This window comes from Aristolochia californica, unplaced genomic scaffold, assembly GCF_029961685.1.
Source record: "Aristolochia californica isolate CCGP_79_NKW_82.1479 unplaced genomic scaffold, dmAriCali1.0.hap1 SCAF_4, whole genome shotgun sequence".
Taxonomy (NCBI): domain Eukaryota; kingdom Viridiplantae; phylum Streptophyta; class Magnoliopsida; order Piperales; family Aristolochiaceae; genus Aristolochia; species Aristolochia californica.
Genome location: NW_027182103.1, coordinates 39,317,808 through 39,341,221, shown reverse-complemented (window position 1 = coordinate 39,341,221; position 23,414 = coordinate 39,317,808). Strand labels below are relative to the sequence as shown.

General features: G+C 35.4%; 2 protein-coding genes across 2 annotated transcripts; one reads left to right on the top strand and one right to left on the bottom strand.

The window, feature by feature from the left end:
* The first annotated feature begins 6,814 nt into the window (after positions 1 to 6,814).
* LOC137962497 (large ribosomal subunit protein eL14y) lies at positions 6,815 to 8,678 on the top strand. The gene is made up of 5 exons (XM_068809398.1): positions 6,815 to 6,915; positions 7,011 to 7,112; positions 8,022 to 8,151; positions 8,250 to 8,362; positions 8,522 to 8,678. Exons 1-5 carry the CDS (start codon positions 6,913 to 6,915, stop codon positions 8,573 to 8,575), a joined length of 402 nt encoding a protein of 133 aa, XP_068665499.1. The 5' UTR covers positions 6,815 to 6,912; the 3' UTR covers positions 8,576 to 8,678.
* A 158-nt stretch (positions 8,679 to 8,836) lies between these two features.
* LOC137962496 (diphthine--ammonia ligase) lies at positions 8,837 to 13,431 on the bottom strand. Its single transcript, XM_068809397.1, has 12 exons — positions 13,243 to 13,431; positions 13,099 to 13,170; positions 12,886 to 12,965; positions 12,368 to 12,593; positions 12,219 to 12,251; positions 12,049 to 12,131; positions 11,861 to 11,933; positions 11,296 to 11,626; positions 10,646 to 10,977; positions 10,227 to 10,564; positions 9,531 to 9,879; positions 8,837 to 9,431 (listed from the first exon to the last, which is right to left on the bottom strand). Exons 1-12 carry the CDS (start codon positions 13,318 to 13,320, stop codon positions 9,219 to 9,221), a joined length of 2,208 nt encoding a protein of 735 aa, XP_068665498.1. The 5' UTR covers positions 13,321 to 13,431; the 3' UTR covers positions 8,837 to 9,218.
* Positions 13,432 to 23,414: the final 9,983 nt, after the last annotated feature.

Genomic DNA, 23,414 nt, shown 5'->3' with positions numbered 1-23,414 from the left:
AAATTAAGAAAAATGTTCCCATCCAATGGTCACTAGATAATACAAACGGATAGATAATCCTTGTGGTTGTTGATAATTGATATAGACATGATTCTATGGTGATAAAGAGTGGAATTGTTTCGGTTTTTCAACCAAGTAGTTTGCATATGTTACAATAGAAAAAGTAAGAGTCTTTGGATAAATGATTCTTATCGATCATGTGATTAATACCATACATTGATAATCCCATTCAGATGAACCAATTAAAGTTTTGTGCATGATTGTGAAAAGAAAAGAGATTCAATAGATTGAAATACTTCTTCAATAAAATTATTAGGGAAGAAGTCTATGGTACTCTTTGATGAAACTGAATGTTTTGCAAGGAGTTAATGATTCGACAACGGAGAAGACTCTTGCTTAAAGATTTTTTTTTTTGTCAAAAGACTAAAGAGAAAAGACAACACACCGATATGTATAAGATTTCAGGAGTAGCCATACAAACATAAAAGATGATACAAATCTTGTACATCATGAAGATATATAGAGAGAGGAAAATGAATTATCAATAATTACTTTTCTATCCCAATTAAACTTAACTTTGATCAAAGCTTAAGATGAATTAGATCATGTAGGAAGAATGATATTTTCAGAGGATATCAATGCTATATATTTGGCTAAGCTCTTTAGTCTAAGGAGAAACTTATATGATATTTCACATAGTTATGTAAAACTCGTATTTATATCATGGGACCAATTTATTAGTAAGAGTGCTTACATATTTATCTTAAAATTTTTGTTTTATACAATTATAATCAGCATTATAAAATGTGCCTATTGCACAACTTTTAAATAATTATATCCAAACTACTCTTCCTCTGCATAAGAGAGTTTTCTAAAGAAGATCACTTCAATGCAACCATAATCTACTTACTATAGAACATTCTCTAATATTGTCAAACTTTAATTGGACATTAACATGGAAAACTAACCAACTCGAATTCAATGGCTTCAAAAGAAAAAGTTTTCTCTTGTATACAATTATCACATAATAGTATCATACTTAAAAATAAAAATATAAAACAAGAGACAAGGATCGACCTCTTTGTTACAAACGAAGAGACTTCGTCAAAGAGGGCCCTTCGTTCCCCTTTCTTTTCTATTGTTAAAGATAGGGGTGTAAATAGGTAACATAGTGAGCATATAAGAGTATCTTCTTACCCATTTTATTTCCATTACATTCATTTCTTTACCTGGTTTAGTTAAAATGGGAAAAGTTCTTCTGCTGCCCATGGGTAATCGTGTAAACAAGCAGATAAATAGATAAATAAAATAATTTATAAAATTATTAAAAAATTAAGACATTTATACAAACAAGTAACATTAATAAAAAAAAGATAGCTGACTAATATAAAGAGATAAGAAAATGGAATTAGGTCATCCCACCTTTACCCACCCCCCTCATTAAACTTCACATAAAAATAAAGATAAATTAAATTAAAATAACTTTATACCTAGGATGTTCTAAGTTGTACAATGATAGTTGACAAAGAGGATGTTGACATAGGGTCTAGGATTAGGGGGAGAAGGTTAGGGTTTTGTATGCTTTCATATTATTATAATTATAATTATAATATTATCTTTAAATATGTTGAGTAATCGCATATGAAATAATCATTATCCAAATAATTTTCATGTAATAATTAGTACATGATTAAATAGGTAAATATATCCAAAATTTTAATTGCATAAGGATTTTTATTACATATCCATTTGAAAGTAGCCAAAACAAAGGAGGGAGGAGGGACACCTTTTTCCTGGACTCTCTACAATTGATAAGGAAAGGGGAGAATACTTGCCCCATTCAACCCCTTTTTTTTCCTTTTCCAAGGTCTTTTAATTTCCTGATGCCCAAGCAAGAGACTAAGTTTGGTTCCCCTTGCTTCATGTTGACTTATGGGCAAAAAGTTCTCCCTTTTGTCGTCCTCAAGCCTAGGAAATCAAGAATCTCATACCCAAGCAGAAGAGTTCCACTTTTAAAGAAGTCCCACAAATAATATTAGGCATATTCTCTTTTACCTTTTTTATATGTTTATCCACAATTGAACACATTGAAAAATCAAACATCACTTTTAGAACACTTCTCTTTTTCTTCCTTGGTTCTTGAACATTTGGAATATCTACGATAAGTCCTAATCGAAGTTGTTTGAAATAAAAATCGTCAGTATTGAAGCAAAGGAACTCTAAGAAGCTAAGGGGGCGGGGGAGGGGTGTGTGCTTCTATTGGGCAATCAAAGTAGAGGGGGGATAGGAGGGATACCTCTTTCCTTAAATCTCTACATTTGATAAGGAAAGGGAAGAATATTAGCCCCATTCAACCACTCTTTAATTTCATGATGCCCAAGCAAGAGATTAAGTTTGGTTCCCCTTGCTTCATCTTGACTTATGGGCAAAAAGTTCTCCCTTTTGTCATCCTCAAGCGTAGGAAATCAAGAATCTCGTACCCGAGTAGAAGAGTTCTACTTTTAAAGAAGTCCCACAAATAATATTAGGCATATTCTCGTTTAACTTTTTTATATCTTTATCCACAATTTAATACATTGAAAAAATAAACATCACTTTTAGAACACTTCTTTTTTTCTTCCTCGGTTCTTATACATTTGAAATATCTACAATAAGTCCTAATGGAAATTGTTTGAAATAAAAATCTTCAGTATTGAACAAAGAAACTCTAAGAAGCTAAGGGGGCGGGTGGAGGGGTGCGTGCCTCTATTGGGGTATGGATACTCCTTCAAATTAAGCTAAGATGAGAACTTATGCCCAAGATCCAAACTCTATCTAAGCTTTAAACTTTTATTAAAAATTATTGGTCTTTGTATGATTGGCCTCTTCAATAGTTTAATGGAATAACAAACATTTTTTTCCTCAAATCATGAATTTATAACGCTTGGGGCATTCCATCTTTGTTGATCTAGATTTTATTTCTTTGTGTATGTATATAGAACATTAGAAGATAATTTCGGATTATTCCAATGAATTGCATATAATAGATTATGCTACCATGGAAAGTTTTCAAGAGACACAATGGAATTGCACTAAGGGCAAGAACTAAATTGAACTAGACTTGTTAATTGAATTGGTCCAAGTAGATATGGTCCCTTGTCTTGATAAAAATATTTAAAAGTTAAAAAAAAGTTAAAAACCCAGTCAAACAAGCTGGTTTGTATGGTTTGATTGTTGAACTAAGGAACTAGTCTGGTCCCTCCTCTTTGATGTGCTAAGGAGGGAGGAAATCCCTCCCCTATTAAAGAGAAAGAGGGTGGCCTTTGCTTTCATCTTTGTGTAGGGAGAATGGACTATGCCCTCATCCTCATACTTGGGAGGAGTGCAAAGGCTAAGCCCTACTCCAAGTTAAGCCTTTGTACTCCTTCCCACTTTGAGATGTGATAGGGAATCGTCCCTCTTTAGAAAGGGAGAGTGTGGATGGAAAAGATTGCCCTCCATCTTCCTAATGAGGAGGCTAGACACCTTTAGCCTCATATAAAAAAAAGGATGTTTGGAGGAGGAGACCACCACCCCAACCTCTCCTCTTTCATAAGAAGCTCTTCCAAGTTAACGTTATCTTTTAAGTGAAAATAGAGAGTCAAGAGAAGGACAATGCAATCACTCTCTGGCCTTCAATGACACATTCATTGCGTTTTACAAAGGCAAAAGGGTTGGAAGACTAGAGGTCAACCCCTCCCCTTGTCATAGGTTTCTTGTTGTGAAAGGGAGGTTGGAGCCTACCACCTCCAAATATATTTCTCTTTTTAATCATTATAATTTAATCAATTTATTTTTTATTGAATTGTTTAGGTTGGACCTAACCAGCTTAAAGGAAGAAAAAATTTAACTTAAAGGAAGGTGCTTTATTCCTTTGTCAAATAAAGGCTCCTTTGATATTGTCTAATGGAGTGAAAGAAAAAATGGATTGATTACATAAATGTCGATGTGGTCATGCTTTTAGAATAATACTATAGATTTATAACATTTCCAAACTTCGTTAAAAACCCTAACAAAAGTGACAAATGTAACATTGGAACTTGGTATAATTTGGGGTGTATAGGTTAATATGGACCCTCAAAAAGTCACTTGAAAGATGCATAGTTGGACACACAAATTATGAATGATGATTAGGTGGGTCTTACCTCACTTGTTCCAACCAACAATGAACCACTTATTAACTTATACCATAAAAGAGTTCTAAAATCTTTTCTATATGTATACAAGTTATAATAATATAAATAAAGGTAATTTTCAAATATGTCCTCCTTAGATATAGGATTTTCAAGTATGACCATCTTTGTGTTACATTTTTAATTGTCACTTCTAAATTTGGTGAAAAAATAATCAAAATGAGAGTACAGCTATTACTTTAAGAGTATAAAACATGATCAATCAACCTTAGTCGATTGAATTATAATTCAGAAAATGACCATATTATACTATAAAGTATAGTCGATTATCCAATTTAGATTGATTGACCAGTACTTTCTAGGCAAGCACATTTTACATGGAATGATTGATCATCCCACACAATTGATCAATCAGATAAAATTTTGCTGGTCAGGGACATAAAACATGATCGATCATAGGAAATTCATTGATTGATCATACTTGCATTACAGAGCCAGAGAGGGAATTCCGATTAATCGATAATCTCTTAGTAATGACCTATCAACTTAACTTTTTAGGACCAACAGTAACATATTGATCAACCGATCCATCAATCAATAGGTGACATCCTGACACAAAAAGAGTTGTTATAGTCGATTGATCGAGCAACCACTTTACAACGATCATTCTATCAATGTACTAATTTTTGCAAACGAGCAAAAAATAACTATTTTGGCTTAGGGAAGTTATAAATACCCCCACAAACAATGCATTGAGAAGTCAATGAGTAATTATTGTCAAAATCTTTGAGCTTTTGTCCTCAAACTTGAAAAGCTTCTCAAGAGTGCTTTAGAATGAAAGAGTAAGTCTTAGCCTTGAAAAAATTCATTGCTTAGGGAAGTTATAAATACCCCCACAAACAATGCATTGAGAAGTCAATGAATATTTATTGTCAAAATCTTTGAGCTTTTGTCCTCAAACTTGAAAAGCTTCTCAAAAGTGCTTTAGAATGAAAGAGTAAGTCTTAGCCTTGAAAAAATTCATTACTCTTTCCATTCATTTCCTTGAATTGCGTACTAAACAAGCTCCCTCACTCCACATTGTGGTGCAAACGAAGTAGATGTTTGAATGTCTTAGGAAAAAAGAATTCTCCAAGTTAAGGGTGTCAGTTTTCCTTTCTTTTATTTTTAAATTGTGAAGGTTCATCTAGAACCTATTCAATTTAAATAGAAAGAACCAACTAGAGCTAGAATCTAGCCAATCTCTTGGAGAGATTGTGATTGTAAAAAGCTTGTATTGAGCTACACATGGCTTAAAGAGAATCGAAATCTCGTTGTGTAAATTTCAGCTATTAGAGCTTGAAATAGCAGAATTTCCCAAGAAATGGTTCTTGGGGAGTGAATAACATTAGAGGAACATTGATAACAAAAATTCTCCTTGTGTTATAGTGTGTGAATGTTTATTTTCTATTGAAATTATGAATATGCATGACATTTTATTTACACGCCTTACATAACTTTTAATTTAAAATACTCAATTCATTCCCCTCTTGAGAAGCCACCTGGGTCAACAATTAGTATCAGAGCACGCCAAACTTTTAATTTGAGTCAAAATCCTCATGATTTTGAAATCGATTAAATGTCATCTCAAGTAGAAATTATGTTCCAAGAGTGTCATGATCCCTTCTCTATTCCCTTGCTCATTACTTCACAATACCAATGGTGGAAATCAAGAATAATTTTTTTTTTTTTACATTCCATTAAATTTTAAGTATAGGAAGCTATCATAAGTGGACCCTTCATCCCATCCCAAAATGTAAAGAGAAGATTTATTCCAAAATCTGTTTGTGATTGGGATGACCTTGGCATTGCAAGAATAGATGGCAATGCTAAGGCTATGGAACTCATTCTTAGTTCCTTTAGTGACAAAATAGTTGATTCTTATGTATCTTGTAAATCAAAGAATTTAAGGGATAAAATAGAATTTGATCTTTCTAGAAACAAAGAATGTTACTCTTCAAACTTTCAGTGCAATACATCTAGTGATAACATTGAAATTATTAATAGTATGCACTTATGTTTATAGGGAAACAACATCTCAAATCGAAATGAAACTTCAGAGAGTGATAGTTGTGAGAAATTGGCCAAAGAAGAATCGATGAGAAAACTTGCTGACTCCATATCCTCCCTAAGAAGAAGAGAGAAAGAAAACAAGAAACTAAGGAAACATCGAAGAACCCACCTTATCTCATGCTTTAAAGATTCTAACCTTTGGAAAAGTCACTCCTATGATTAGATCAGAAAATCAGAAAATCATCAATTATAATAATAATTACCGATAGATCTATTGAGATTACTATGTAAATATTTATTTGATGTTGTTATTATTGAAGTAGCATGAGGACTTGATTGCCATGTATTATTATTATATATTAATAATATATTTTTACAAACCCTAAGTGTAGTTAATTTTCCCTCATCATCATGTTGTCATTAACTTCAAAAGAAATGGGTTTGGGCTTTCTGGTTAACCATTATTTTGCGCGGCTCGGATCAAGAGGCACTGATATATTGGGTCCTGGGTCGACCACAAGCCAGGGGGAGTGGTGTCGTTGTAATTTCAAGCTCATTTTGGGTATTTCCTGACAAACCCTAAATCCGACGGCCAGAAGCGTCCCGCCATCTCGACATAAAAGTTCGCCCTTCTCTTCTCAGAGAGCCAGTCGCCTAAAACCCTGTGTCTCTGTCTTTCTCGCCCATTTTGAACAGCCACTGAGCAACAATGGTCCGTTAACTCCAGTCTCTCTGGTTTCGTTTTCCCTCTTTCACTCTCCATGTTTGCCACAGCATTTATTTGTTTTGTTTTGATTTGTTCTGCAGCCGTTCAAGCGATACGTTGAGATCGGGAGGGTGGCTCTCGTTAACTATGGGAAGGACTACGGCAAACTCGTTGTTATCGTCGATGTCATTGACCAGAACCGGGTACTTGCTCTATTTTCTTTCCCTCTTCTCTGTTTACTTTCTTCTCCTGCAGATCTTAGTTCTTTGAATTAAAGGTCTCTGTTGTCGTCCCTATCTGTTCATGTGTTTCCGAGTGTATTAAGTGTAGGGTTTTTTTTTTAGAATTCATTTTCCCCTTTTGGCCTAGTTTTCAGTTATACGAGTTCCATGCGTTTTTTTTCTTCATTGTGGATCTGAATAATATTATTTCTCATGTTAAATATGTTAAATGGAGGACCATCGTCTTTTAAACTGAAGAGCCTTGTCCTTTGTTCTTCATTCTTGAGGGACAGTAACAAACCAATTCTTAATAAAAGAAGATTTACCCTTGACAGGTTATATTTCTGGTAACTTTTTTTTTGGGGGGCAAAGATCAGGATGACTTAATCCTATAATCTGTAGCATTAAATTTCTTTTTCTTTTTTTGTCGGAACGAATATATTTTTTTCAAATCTTGCACTATGTTCATTTACTTTTTTATGTTCGAAATATTCATATTCATCAAATGTAGTGATGGGTTCTGTGGCCTCAGCGAATGCCTCCTTTATATAGTCATCAAGCACTAGGAAATAAGTTATCATCGATTTGTTTTGAGTTTCTTTTGCTAAAGAATTGATTTTCTGTTATCTCTTTAGTCTTGTTCATTGACCTAAAAGATAGTGTTTCTTGATGTGAATTCCCCAGTGAAGAAGCAGATGCTCTTCTACTTTGGTGGCATATGCTATTTCTACTCAAATTTATTTTCAGATTGTGCTTACTCATGGCCCTAACACTAGTTTGTGTTTAACTGATGCTCTTCTGGATATTTTTGTTACCTCTAGCTAATCTGCTAAAACTGTTTGAGTGGCTTATGCATCCTTACGTGAATTAACTGTTATCAAAACTTGATAGGCTCTTGTTGATGCGCCTGATATGGTGAGAGATCAAATGAACTTTAAGAGGCTTTCTCTTACAGACATAAAGATTGACATTCCAAGGATCCCAAAGAAGAAGTCCCTTATTGCCGCCATGGAAGCTGCAGGTGTCAAGCATTTTTCCGTCTTATTTGACTACTGTAGGCATTTTTTTACATTCTTTCTGATCCCCTCATGTTTTACTGATTGCTTTAAAACAATTCAGATGTGAAAAACAAGTGGGAGAGAAGTTCATGGGGCCGGAAGTTGATTGTTCAGAAGAAGAGAGCATCTCTCAATGACTTTGATCGGTTCAAGATCATGCTAGCTAAGATCAAGGTTTGTAATATTTTCTTAATGAACTGAAGAAGTCCCAAGCTAAGGTTAAAACTAACCAACGACAGAGGGAAACTCTAATAACTTGTTTAGTGTGTTTGATGTGAACTTTCCAATTTCTCTTGTTTATCCGCTCAAATTTGTTCAAATTCTTGTGTGCAGAGAGCTGGTGCGATCAGGCAAGAACTTGCAAAGTTGAAGAAGCAGGCTGCTTAGGTTGTCAAAATTTTGTTTTGAATTGACAGTATTTTTTTTTGGTTAGAAAGACTTGGTTGTTCTTACTATTTTTACTGAAAATAGGTGGTTTTATCCAGCGAGAGAGATTAATGCTGTCTACTAATATAAAAATAAAAAATCAAACTACCATCTTAGTTATAAATATAATTTATGTGACAAATACATGTGGGGAAATCCTTGCATCCATCAATATGAATTCAAGTACAAAAAAAAAAATTAGATAAAACTAACAATATACAAAAATCATTTAGATCAACTGTTATGTTCCAGGATAAACCCAAGATAACTCTTTCTTCTCATAAGAAAAACTTTCATGGGCTTTAACTATATTTGCTTACACTTGCATCCTTTGTAACTTCTGCTTAAACCAACAAAGAAAGAAATAGTGTATAATTCTTATGCAGCAGATTTGATGAAATGCTTTTGACAACACTAATGTACTTCACAGTTACTGTAGGAAATAAATTACAATATCTCACCAAGCTTAAGCTCGTGAAAGGAAAATCAACTCCATCCCAGGATTGGTTGCCAAAAATGAAAGGGCGAGTTCTGGATGAGTCCAACCCAACCTGACCCGATCCTGTTAAAATCCAGATTAACCAGGTAACTCGGAAAACCATGCTCAAAAGTTGGAGGCAAACAACTCGCAAGTGAGCAGATCAGACATGGATGCGTCTCCTCCAGAACCCAAGACAGGGATAACGTTGAAAAAGGGTTCACCACTTATTTCAATTCTCTGGTTGATTTTTGCAAATTCATCAAATGCCTCCATGAAAGCAAGTGAAAGCACATTGGCAGTCACACAAAGATTAGTTGTGAAGTAAAACCGTAAATTCTGCAAAACAAATGACGTCAAGATGAAAATTCTGAAGTTCAAATTTATTCAGGTCTGATTAATGAAAATTCTGTAAATCGAAATGAAAAGGAACCTTACCATTAAATCCAACCAGGAGCAACTGCTCATTGTAAGAGTCTTATCAAGGAGATAAATGCAGAACCTAACTATTCTTTTCAGTTGTCTTTCACTACAATAACTTTGCTTGGTACCCATTTGAGCAGCTTCCGAACAAAGTTGTTCTACAACCTCATCTGTTATATGAACAACAATTGAACAAATCTTTCCGGGAATGATATAATTCTGACAGCACTGACTTGGCCACTCTGACGACTCCAATCCCCAGCAACCCAGATTCTCAGTCCAAGCTTCGTTTTGCAGATCCGTCTCAGTACTATTTTCACTATCATCTGGAGCATAAAGAACAGGCTTCACTTCTACAAGGGCCCTGTAGTGCAACAAATGTTAAATGAATAAACCATGCTGATTCAGTAAAGGCAGAAAAAAAATGTCTAGTACACTACATCTGAGCTGAAAAAAGGGCTCAAGGAATCATAAAATTAGATAACAGACATAAGTAAGATAAGATGACTTGGATTGTAGCTGCTGTTAGTTAAGACTGATATGCTCTGGCTCATAAAACCATATGCCGTTTTTTTTTTTTTTTTATAATGTAGCTAAGATTGACACTTTCTTACACATTCTGCAGGACTGGCTAAACATACATCCAAAATTTAATTAGACAAGAAGAACCAAAAGAAGAAAAGAACAAAACAAAAAATGCAACCACAATACCCTTTTGGAAGGTTTGATGCAAGGACAAAAAGACAGATGGGATCGAACATTTCATGCATACACCCATTCTGCAACCTAGAGGATGATATCAGCTGAAGAAGATTTTCCAGGCTTTTCTGAATTTCAGCTCTATCAGAAGATGTCAGGCTAGCTGAGCAATAGACCACAAAAAGAATTGCCGAGGTAGCTAGAGAGCAGCTGAAGCAGTTGGCCACTGCTTCACAGTTTTCTAGGGCTTGCTTCATTTCTGAAGTTGGACCACCAGAGCATAGCACCATTGTGGGTGGATCCAGCCCAAGCTGCCCAGCCATATGCAGTACTCCTTTATGTAAAGTTGCCTAGACAACAATGAAAATAAATGCTGAGTGTTGCTAACATGAGCTTATGAAATATATGATACTTGATAAATGATCTCTTACCTGGCTATATGGGCCTATGCAACTAGGAGCCCAGCAAGAAATGCTCTGTACATGCAATACTTTTTTTGTCTCATCGCTTGCAACTAAGACTTCGATATAAGCTTTGCCTAGACCCACCTCCAGAAGAGGAAGCTCAATAGTGCTCCGGGATGGAACACCCTGGGGGCATTTATTTTCTGTTATAAACCTAACATAGGTTTCATTTGCCAAAGCAAAATCCTTCATGTCTGCAATGTAGAGGTGGACATATACAACATTTGCCCAACTGAAACCAACTTCTCCTAGTTTTGATTCAACTTTCTTGAGAACTGCAGTCAGATCTCTTTGCAAACCTGCAATGGAAAAGTAAATGACGATACATACAGCATGAAAAAGCTCCTCATTTTCTAGTATATGAAAACATCACTGCAGCACAAAGTTGATTCTTCTAGCTAGATTGTTTTATATAATACAGAATGCAGAAAACTTATTATTAAGGGTTAGTAATTCACAGTTTCCTGCGTACTACTCTACTTCCCTGCTTTAATGTCAATTAAGTCTGATACTAATTAATTGAGTTGGCATCAACAATTCACTAAGTAAAATATCCAAAAAATCTTGAAAGAATATAAGAATTAAACCGATATTTAAGAGAATAGAAAACAATTTACCTTCAGAAGTTCCAGAAGGACCTTGGATGCAGCAACCCATGGAAAATGTATTCCTCTTGGTCACTGAGAGATAGAAATTTTCATCTGTCAAACTAAAAGAATCCGATGCTAATCCAGTAGATAACTGGCAATTGGCTTCAGTTCCTAGATCACTTCTTCCTTGCACTTCATGGACAAACCCAACCTTTTCAATACCCGAGATACTTCTCTGACAAGTGGCTTCCATTTTATATTCTAGATGGAAAGACACAGGATGAAGAACTCCTACTGAGGCTATGGAATCCGGCGAGTGTAGTATAATTTTGTAATCATCCAGAAGAATTCGGGCATTCTGTTAATTTGAAGAGTTAAATTTTCTCATTTGATTCTTTGAAAGACAAAGAAAAGAAACACATCCAAACAAGTCGCATCTTTAAATCAGAAAAAAAAACTCATGAGATGTTCTTATAGATGAATCTTAAGACCTCTACCACCTATTCTAGCTGACAATAGTTACAGAAAGAATGCAAAGGAACATGCTGGAATGATAAACTGATGAACCACCGTAAAATGCAAGCGCACTTACAGAAAAAAGGGGGCAGTCAATGGTCAGTGTCTCATATTCTCCACCTTCACCACATACATTTATTCCATACTTTCTGTAAAAAAGAATACTTATTGTTAGAGCAAAAGGTTCATTTTTTCAAGAGAATAAAATGACAGCATGTGTTACAGTTTGCAAATCAGAAAAGAAGAGAAGTGACAAAACAATACTCTTTTAATTCATGAAGTTCAGATTGCAAGTCTGCAAGCTCTCTGCCCAAGTGCTTATTTGGGCTCAATCCAAGTGCTGCAACCTAGGAAGCGGACAAAATCATCAATTCAACTTTTTGTAAAAAAAGTAATAAGAGAAGATTTAAACTACAATGAAAGCAATGTGTTACCTTCACAAGAACAGCAACAATTCCCTTCCTCATCTAATCAGAACCAAGAGTTGAAATTAATCGAGTATCGAGTTATACCCACTATTAACAAACATAATGAAATTTAAGGAAACAACATTATCAGAAACAATTGTTAATAAAGAAAGTACCATTTCTTCAAGGAGAGTAGATTGATCTTGTTTCCATAAATATGCCAGAGAAATAAGCTGTAACCTTGAAGAAACACTCTCAACTCGGAGCCTCTGGTAGTCTGAAGCAATAGCACCAGAAGACACAGCAGTGATGGAAGGAATTTGCCGTTTCACCTCACTTAGTAAAATAAACATATCTTCTACTTCATCACCTGGAGTTGTCCTATAGCTAAGTTGTTGATGCCTATGGGAAATAATTGTTCAGAGCTAATAGGCATTCATTACCATAAAATTCCCAAAACGATATAAAATCCCGATAGTTGTGAGACGGATGAAAAAGAGGAAATTTTACAGAAACATGAAAGAAAATTATATAAACAGCTATAATTGAATTTTTCCGCATTATGCAACTTACAGTTTGCTTTTCTTTTGAAAATTTCCTCGTTATGCAACTTGAGATAGTTTATTTTTCTTATTGAATCAGATTCGTCAACAAAAAATAAATTTACCCACAGTGCCCCAATCAAAGTGCTTGCCTTGTGGATCCCTGTATGCGTCTTCGAAACAGTGGCAATTCCATGCATTCTGCATAACTAACTATAATTTGATGGCCCACCTGCGATAAGCCGGTAAAGAACACTTGACATGAATACTACCAAATGAAGAAGCTAAGTAACGAAAAGGAACAGAGAACTAGGAACTTCAAAGAGAGAGAGAGAGAGAGAGAGAGAGAGAGAGAGAAACTTAACAGTCTGATACATGTGGCTATCCAACTCGTCAGTAGAATCGTCAAATGGCATCAAGTTCGCGAGAGCCACGATCTACAAGAAGAACAAAAAATAAATAAAAAATAGAAAAAAAAAAAACAGCTCCAAGAGAACTAGCAGACAGACCTCATGGCCGTAGTCGATGCACCTCATCATGGCATAGCAGCTATCTTTGCCACCGCTTACCAATGCAACAACCTTCATCTCTTCCTCAAACTCTTAAGATACAAAATCGAATCGTTCCCCGAACTGTTTCCAAATACTCCTCTGATAGAAACTAAGGTACAAAATAGTATCAAATAATGTATATTTTTGAAGAAGGATGGCGGCAGACAAAAAAAAGCAGAGGGTGGAGACTCGTTTAAGATGGAGAAAAAAGAGACAGGCGACCGAGAGGGCAGGTAGGGAGAAGTGGCAATAATGTGATTGTACGCTAAAGCTTTGTCAAAATAGTAGATTTACGCCTTCACCACTTCGCTTATCGTATTTTCTTCTTCATCTCCACTCGTTGACCTCCCTGTCTCAGTCCGCCCGTGAGAACGGAGAATCCGAACCAAGGGTGGGCGTTTCGGCAAGGCATAACGTATCGTCCACTCTATATTCCGATACGTCTCGCAGGAGTGGAAACACGTTACGTCCCTATTGATGTTATAATACAAAAAAAACAAAAAATTGTGAATGTAAAAAATTATTAAAGAAACATAACAATTACTTACATGCTCTAATTAATAAAAATTATTAATTAGTTATAAAGGAAACAAACCTTCTAATCCTCCAATTTGCATATGACACTACATGTTTGTGAACAGAAGATTAACCTTAAGGTCATTTTGGCTCTTTATGAGATCATCACTCGTCGAAAAGTTAATTTGGAGCAATTAACACTCGTCCGAGTTAGTGTCATAGAAGACAGGTTCAACATAAACAGCAAATATAATCTTGATGTGAACAAGCTCGCTAAATATGGGTATCTTCTTTAGAAAACAAGAATTGAACCAAAAAAAAGATTGACAATGTGAAATCAAATGTCATCTACAATGAAGTGTTTTGAAGGTTAGATAATTTGATGATGAGCATGAGGTATTGGTCAAAGCACATGGAAAAATGTACTAAATGTGAGGAGCATGTAGACCTTGAAAAATTGTATGGTGGTCACATAAGTCTGTGAGGAGCATGAGGCATTGAAGGCTAATTGCCTCTTTTGAAAAAAAAAATTGTTTAAGGATGGATTTTGAAAATGTTCTTTTTTGAATGAAGGATAAATGGGCTGGTTAATCCAATCTTATAAGGTAGCTCACGACATGAGTGACCTCGGATATGATGAAAATGCAAGCCTAAGAAATTTGAAAGAATGGTTTTTTTCAATCTCATATCATTAACATTAAAGATATTCCTACACCCTTCAAGGATAAGGCAGAAGTGGTTAGTAACTCTTTAAAAAAAAGGTTGGTTCTAAAAACTCAAAAGACAAACAAATTGTCGCCTCTTTCCGGTTAAAATTATTTTCCTCTAGTATTTCTTCATATTATTTTTTTATATTTTCATCACTTTAGAGCAATGCCTAGACCCACTACCTAAAAAGTATGTGAGTGTGTCCAACATCTAACTTGAGTTAAGTATTTTATTCTTCAACTAAGAGGTAATTTGTGTTTAAGCTACCTACCCTTAAGAAGAGAGTAGTCTCTTTGTTAAGCCCTGAAGTTGGGTTATTGTTCTACCTTTAAATTGAATGGAGTGTATTTCAGACTATGACCGTCTTGACTGGTGTATAGAGGTTTGTCATATGGATAGGAGTGATTTTCTTCTTTCACATTGTATTTTGTCCAAGTTGGGTCTCTATGTTCTTTTTATCCCCAACTTGAGGGGGGAAATTACAAGAAAAAGGAATTTTATTTCATATTTCATGGTAATTTTTATGTGACCAAAATATTCAAGACGGTGGAGCACAAAAGATGAAGTTTTTTTGCATAAAGATGAAGTTTTGCATCTCCATTGGATGGGCATGTTACGTTGGGGCATCCCTCCTTAGACAAGTTAAATTGATTCCATTAATCAAGGTTTCAAGTCCATTACTATATGAGTCCTATTAACTTAGTCAACATCATAGGAGTGTTTTTCATAGAAGGAAGAGTTTGGGTAGCTCAAAAGTTTTTTAATCAGTTTATTCGGATATCTAAGAAGCATGCATGGTACCTATTGATGGTGGGTTTCAGTATTTTATTACTTTCATTAATGATTTCAGTCGATGTACTTGGGTTTTCATTTTGAAATAAAGGATTGAAATGTTGTCTATTTTATAGAAATATTGTAATGAAATTCAGAGCCAATTTGATGTTTCTATTGAATGTTTAAGAACTAAAAATGTAGTACAATCCATGAGTGGAGCTTTTTTTAAAAAAAAATTTACGGTACAAAGGTAATTAAGAAATACAAATACAAGATAAAAAGCACACAAACAACACAACACAAGTTGTTCTGTTATCAATGTTTTCCTATTGGTAGTCACATCCAAGAACTCCTACCTGAGAATTCACTAATCTCCTTAGTAAAACCACAACCGACTCAATCCCCAATCCCTAAGAGATTTTCCTTACAAAGGCTAGCTTTTGGCTTTAGAAACCCCTCACTCTAGATTCATGGCTCTAGATAGCCCAATCTCTAGATTCTAGGTTCTAAAACCTTTACAATAAAGCCACCAAATAACAGGAACTACTACTTACAACTATGGAGATAGTCATATTGTGACATGTGGTTGTGACATGTGGTGAACTTGAAACTCCCAAATCTTTGAGGTCGAGCTAGCCTATGAATTGGAGCTTCAACTAGATTACGAATGATGAAAAACCAATGTAGGAATTGAAAGGATTTGAGAAAATAAGCCCAAAGTTTCTCTTTTAAGATTTCGCACAAAAAGTTATGTTTTCATAAATACAAAGGATTTTCAAGTGAATTCATACTTCAAGATGTGCTTAAGAACCCTGTTTATAAGTTAGCTGTTATGTGACTTTGGAGAGAAGTTATAAAAACTGCTTCACGATCATATTCGATCATTCACCTTCCAATGATTGATTATTGGCCTTCAATGGCAGTATTTTTGAATTCACATAGCTTGATGATCACTTATCATGCATCTTTCAGAGGCCAACAATTCACAATTGATTAATCATATTTTATAGCCAATGACCAATCATAATTTATAAACTTGACTTGTTGTATCCTGGATGATCGATCATGAAATATAAAGGATGACATATCATTGTATGTGAATGATCGATCTTTGTTATCATGTCATACATAATACTTCAATTTTAACCCTTTTCAAGATTCAAATCGAATCCAAACTTGGTAAAATTTTGTAGGATGGTTCCAAAGACAATTTGAAGCATTTATATGATGATTTTGAATATTTTATTGAATCTCATGCTCTAATATCTTTTCTTGAAATCAATGATTCATAGGATTCAAAAGAATGATTTTGAGTTTCAAATGAAATTCTAACAAATAAAAATGAAAGAGAGAAGAAAAAAAGCACGTAGGTAGAGAAGCTCTCTACTCTCATGTGACTGAGCAAAGCCCAAATACAGTTGTGGCGAAGCCAGAAACCTCCAAAGCTGATGTCTTGAAATGAAGAAAAAAGAAGAAGAAGAAGAAGAAGAAGGAAACAAAGAGTAGAAAGTAAGATAGACGGAGAAACCTAGATGGTTGGTTTCATCTACTTTTCATTCCAAGTCGAGAAAAGCAAAAATAAAAAATTATAAGGAAAAAAATAAATTTAAATAAATAATAAAAATAAAAAAAGGGAAAAAAGAGAAAAGGGAACATAAAACAAAATAATAGAATCAACAGAATAGAGGAAACGAGAAAACAAAGACTTAATGGTGGAAGATGTCACCAGGATCCTATAACTGGTGCAAGCCAAATGGAGAGAAAAGAAGAGTTGAGAGAGAGAGATGAAAAGGAAGAAAAGGTTGCTCTATAATGAGAAAGAAACTTCTAGGCAAGAAAAAAACAAAGGACTTTGTTATCTCTTTCTTGTTTCTCCCCAATTAATGAATTAAATAAACATTCCTGCCATATATAAGAGCTAACATCGCTATAAACTAAGGGGAAGTAGAAAGGATTTCACACTTCCATTTTTTCCTTTATTCATTTTTACTCACGTGCAATCTCAAGGCTTGGCCCATATTAATCAAGATCTCCTTCACCACTCCACTACTAGCTCGGATTGGTCTCAGTCCTTCTCTTGCATACAATCTATCAATTCTAATAGATGATTTTGTAATTTTTTCCTTTTCAAATTTCAATCTTGTAAATTTGTTTTATAAAGTGTTTAATCACATCATAAATCACAATTCACCACAAAAAAAAAAAAAAAAACTAACCTTAAGATTGAAAACAATTCATATCTATCTTTCAGCAATTAAAGTCAAGTAACCTTGGAGTAGTCATCAATAAAAATTCAAAATACTAAAAATTGGATACATTTGATACACGCATAGGTCCTCTCGGATATCTAAATGTGCCAACGAAAATAGACTCGAAAGACCGCAACTTATCCCTCAAGACTAAAGATCCGTTGGTACCTAATGGGCATGACTCACATTCTAAACTAGAAATTGGTTTTAGATATGGAACTTGATGTTGTAATGATGAGAGTTAAGGTTACCCAAGTCTCTAGTGCCATTGCAATTGTGTACATGTAGTTGCTAGTATTTTGGAAGGATCAACAATTAAATAATATAGACCACTATGTTCACAGCCGCTACCAATTACTTGGTTCATCTATAAGTCCTGAAAAGTACAATGAGAAGTAGAGAAGTTGACAATGCAATTCAGATGTTTATTGATTTTGCTAAAAGATAGAAGACTAATAGGAAACCAAGGGGGTACGAAACATTTGATAGGGATAAAGTAGATGTAATGTTTGAGGATCCCATGCCATAAATTTTAATTTGAGAACTATTAGCCAATGTAACAAACTTGTGAAATTGTGGTTAATACTAGGAAAATAAATATAATGGATTGGACATAGTTTAAGAGGAACTAGAATCTATAATCCAAGAATGAGGGAAGGACAAAGAGACAAGCCCGAATCTATTCATGTAAACGTGGCACTAGAAAAAGAAGTGGGAAATTGATCTTTCATCTTTTGAAACATTTCAAATTCTTTGGAAAAAAGCAAACAATTTCCTTTTGCCTAGTTTAACTTTGGCCTTTGCCCAATCAACTATTCCATGAAGACACCAAACAGCATCAACTTTATGACCCAAACTCCACAATATGTGCAATTTTAACATCATTTGGCTTTGGCTTTGCACAATGGATTAAAATCTATATATGAGTAGTCTCCAAGCATGCTTTATTATTGAAAAAGTAAAAAGCATCCTTGATTGGAATGCACGGAATTTCCATTTCCTTGTTGTTTTATCAATGTTCTAAGTCAATGATCCAAACTCGTCAATTAGAATGTGATAATATCATTCAATTTCTGACTTTGCAAAATGGGTTAAAATATCTATATGTATGGTCATCAAGTATGGTTTAATATTAGAACAGTAGAAAACATCATGATTTTGTCACCTTGTTGTTGTTGAATTGCAATATTTATTCTATATGCTTGCGCCAACTACCAGTCTTTGAACTGGGTAAAATAGGCATTTAAATCCTCCCTTAATTAAAGTATATATCTCCCGAAAGATATCATAAAGATTTTGAAAGTTATCCAAACTAGCATACAATTGATTCCCAACTTTCTTTGGGGGGGAGGGGGGCTGGTTAGTCCAAAATGAACAAGAATGAATTACTCCCGCATTACTTAGTTCATTAGAATAAGTTGTTAGTGTAGAAAGAATTCCTCTTCTTTTGAACGTCAGGTAATTGAATCAGGCAAAAATTGGGGAAAGTTGATTCAGACCTATTTTGCGATTCATTAACATGAATCGCATGTCCCGCGTTGCTCCCCCCCTCCCCCCTCCCCCCTGCGAAAAAATTTCCTCCCACTCGGTCTTCCTCCCCCAAATTTTTGTTTCTCAGCCTCCCTCTCCTCTCCCTCTCGACCTCCGTCGCAAAGCATGGGAGGCCGAGCCTCTCGGCCTCCCTCTCTTCTCCCTCTCCATTGTGAGTGTGAAGTTGGGTTCAAGACTCATCCCAAAATGACTAACCAACTTAGGAAACCTTTTTCTCAACTAATAAACTCAAGATATTTGTACTCACTAATCCATGTGGGACTATTCCTTAACACTCTCCCTCACGTGTAGGCTCTCTTTTTGTGGCTCTACAAGTGAATAATTTTAGGTGTAGACCCTCTTTTGTGGGTCTACAAGTGGATAGATTAGGTGCATACCCTCTTTTGTGGCTCTACAAGTGGATAGTTGAGGTATAGGCCCTCTTTTTTGGCTCTACAAGTGGATACCTTTAGGTGTAGACCCTCTTTTGTGGCTCTACAAGTGGATAGATTAGGTGTAGGCCATCTTTTGTGGCTCTACAAGTGGATAGTTTAGGTACATGCCCTCTTTTGTAGTTCTACAAGTGGATAGTTTAGGTGTAGGCCCACATACGAGTACTTGCTCTGGGTCCAAGGTCCATCCCAAAATGACTAGCCATCGTGGCACTTGTTGAGGAAGAAGGAGGAGTTTCGATAGTCTAATAAGCAGTAGATGAAGCAGTCAGTTGACCCAGTCGTTGTAATAATTGCTGAATTTTCTCATAGGATCCAGTTTATGAAGAGGCATCTTTATCTGTGACTATAGAGTTGGCCCAGGTAGCTTTACAGAAAAATTTCCAACATTTCTCAAAAATATGATTAGTCCTACAGGTATGAATGCATTAAATGTGTCTCATTCCCCTTCATGGATCATTGATTCAGAAGTCTCTACACATATGTCAAGTATGCCCTCCCTATTTCAGTCCATTAGTCCATCTCATTCCTACAAGTGAATAATTTAGGTGTAGACCCTCTTTTTGTGGCTCTACAAGTGAATAATTTTAGGTGTAGACCCTCTTTTATGGCTCTACAAGTGGATAAATTAGGTGTAGGACCTCTTTTGTGGCTCTACAAGTGGATAGTTTAGGTATAAACCCTCTCTGTGGCTCTATAAGTGGATAACTTTAGGTGTAGACCCTATTTTGTGGCTCTACAAGTGGATAGATTAGGTGTAGGCCATCTTTTGTGGTTCTACAAGTGGATAGATTAGGTGTAGGCCCTCTTTTGTGGATTTACAAGTGGATAGTTTAGGTGTAGGCTGTCTTATGTAGCTCTACAAGTGGATAGTTTAGGTGTATGCCCACATATGAGTATCTGCTCTAATACCATGTAAAGTTGGGTCCAAGGTCCATCCCAAAATGACTGGCCATCGTGACACTCGTTGAGGAAGAGGGAGGAGTCTCGACAGTCTAAAAAGTAGTAGATGAAGCAGTCAGTTGACCCAATCGCTGTAATAACTACTGAATCTCCTCATAGGATCCAGTGTAAGAAGAGGCGTCTTTATCTGTCACTATAGAGTTGGCCCAGGTAGGTTTACCAAAAAAATTTCAGCATTTCTCAAAAATATGATTAGTCCTATAGGTATGAATGCATTGAACGTGTCTCATTCTCCATCTTGGATCATTGATTCAGAAGCTTCTACACACATGTCAAGTATGCCCTCCCTATTTCAGTCCATTAGTCCATCTCATTCATATCGTCGAATAACTTTAGCTGATGGATCCACCTCTCTTATATAAGGGGAGGGTATAGTTCACACTACTCCACAAATATCCTTAGATTTTGTTTTATTTATACCAAAGTTTACACTGAATCTTGTTGAAAGATGGGCCCAAGCCCACACAACCAAGGAAGGCCCATATATCCAAGTGCGATGGAAGATGGGCCCAAGCCCATAAGATATGGGACCCACCATGATCACGTGAGGTGGCATAAGCAGTCTTACACAGTAAGAAGTCTAGTAGAGCCACAATTATTATGGAAGCACGTCTCATAGAGGAGTTTCAGTTTAAAGGTGTTTTAGTCATGTTAGTCATCTATTTATATTGGGTTATTTAATTATGCTAGGACTTATCTTTAAGTGTTAGAGTTTGGGTGTAATTGGAACAAAGGTAGTTTAATTGTAATTGGACTCTACTACATTCCTCTATTATAAATAGAGGTTCATGTACTCTGATTATAACAAGTCAATGAACTATTTCTCTTTTCCATAAATTCAAAGAATCTCTTGTCTATGAGTCATATAACTAAATCCTTAAATTGTTCAGTAGTATTTGATCCTACTTCTTGTGTTTTCCAGGACTTGCAAATGAAGAGGACGATTGGTTCATGACATGAGAAGGGAAGGTTCTTCATGTTAGATGATATATCCATTTCTCGAGGTGTAACTCTCACTAACGCAAATTTTTCTTACATGTGGCATCTGCGCTTACGCAATCTCTCACCAACTAAGTTGCGTCAGTCTTTTCCTTCTCTACCAGCTGATATTTCATTTGATTACGAACCATGTCAGTTAGGAAAGCACCGTCACTCCAGTTTCCCAGATAGTTCTAATCAAAGCACCAAGTTATTTGAATTAGTCCACTCTGATGTATGGGTTCCATGTCGGGTTCCTAGCCCATTTGGTTTTAAGTATTTTGTATCGTTCATTGATGATTTCAGTAGAGTCACTTAGGTGAATCACTAACGGGAGAAGTTCAAAGCATTTGATGTATTCCTCAATTTTTTCAATGAAATAAAAAATCAATTTGGTGCCATTTACATGTAGTTCGTAGTGACAATGATTTGGAATATTTTAACCATAATTTTTTAGTATTTTGTGTTTCTCATGGTATTATCCATCAAACATCCTACCCTTATACACCACAACAAAATGGGATGGCAGAACGTAAAAATAGACATATCATTGAGGTTACAAGGACACTATTATTGCATATGAATATATCTAAATCTTTTTGGGGAGATACAGTTTTAGCTTCTTGCTACTTGGTTAATCGTATGCCCTCATCTGTTTTGATAAGTTAAGTTCCACTTCAAGTTTTAAAGCCCAATTGTAAATTATTTGGTGTGGTTCCTCATATTTTTGGATGTACCTATTTTGTTTATATGTTTGGAACTTCGGTCAATAAGTTATCACCTCAGTCTTTCAAATGTGTTTTTTTTTGGATATTCTCGTCGACAAAAAGGGTACAAATGTTATGATCCTATTCGATGGAAAACATGTGTCAGTCGATGTTACCTTCTTTGAATATACCCAATATTTTTCATCATCTACTAAGCTTCTTGTATCACCTAAATCTCCTTTAGACAGTCTTGTTCCTGTTGCAGTTTTGGATGTACCAGTGTCATCGAGTTCTTCATTGTCTCTTCGCGTTTACAGTCGTCGTTTTCGTACTCCTGCAGTGCCTCCAATAGTTACCTCTACAGAGCACTCTTCTCATGATCCACCAGCTTCATCATTGCCTGCAGATCTAGTTGTCTCTGATTTAGACTAACCTATTAGTCTATGAAAAGGTAAACGATCTTGTACTTCTCATCCGATATCCAAATATGTGTCTCTTGATTTTTTATCCCCATCCTTCAAGTCTTTTGCTATGTTATTTTCTACTTCTCATATACCTTGTTTAGTGTAGGAAGCCTTGTGTTCTCAAAATGGAAACAAGTTATGGATGATGAGATGAGTATTTTGGTGTCTCAAGGAACATGGCGTTTATGTGATCCACCTATAGGAGTAGCTATTGTGGGGAGTCATTAGGTTTATACTATCAAATATAATATTGATGACCCTATTGAACAGTACAATGTTCGGCTGGTAGTGAAAGGGTATACGCAAACTTTTGGAGTTAATGTCTTTTAGACATTCTTTCTTGTGACCCAACTTACTTTGATATGTATCTTAATATATGTGGTTGTTAATAAGGGTTGACTTATCTTTCAACTCAATGTGAACCACTCTTTGAACTGGGTAGAATAGGCATTTAAATCCTCCCCTAATTAAAGTATATATCTCCCAAAGGATATCATAAATATTTTGAAAGTTATCCAAACTAAAATACAATTGATTCCCGACTTTCTTTGGTAGTGTCCAAAAGAACTCCATTGTGAGTGTGAAGTTGGGTCCAAGGCTAATCCCAAAATGACTAACCAACTTAGGAAACTTCTTTTCCAACTAATAAACTCAAGATCTTTGTACTTACTAATCCATGTGGGAATATTCCTTAACACTCCCTATCACGTGCAGGCCATCTTTTGTTGCTCTACAAGTGGAAATTTTAGGTGTAGGCCTTCTTTTTGTGGCTCTACAAGTAGATAATTT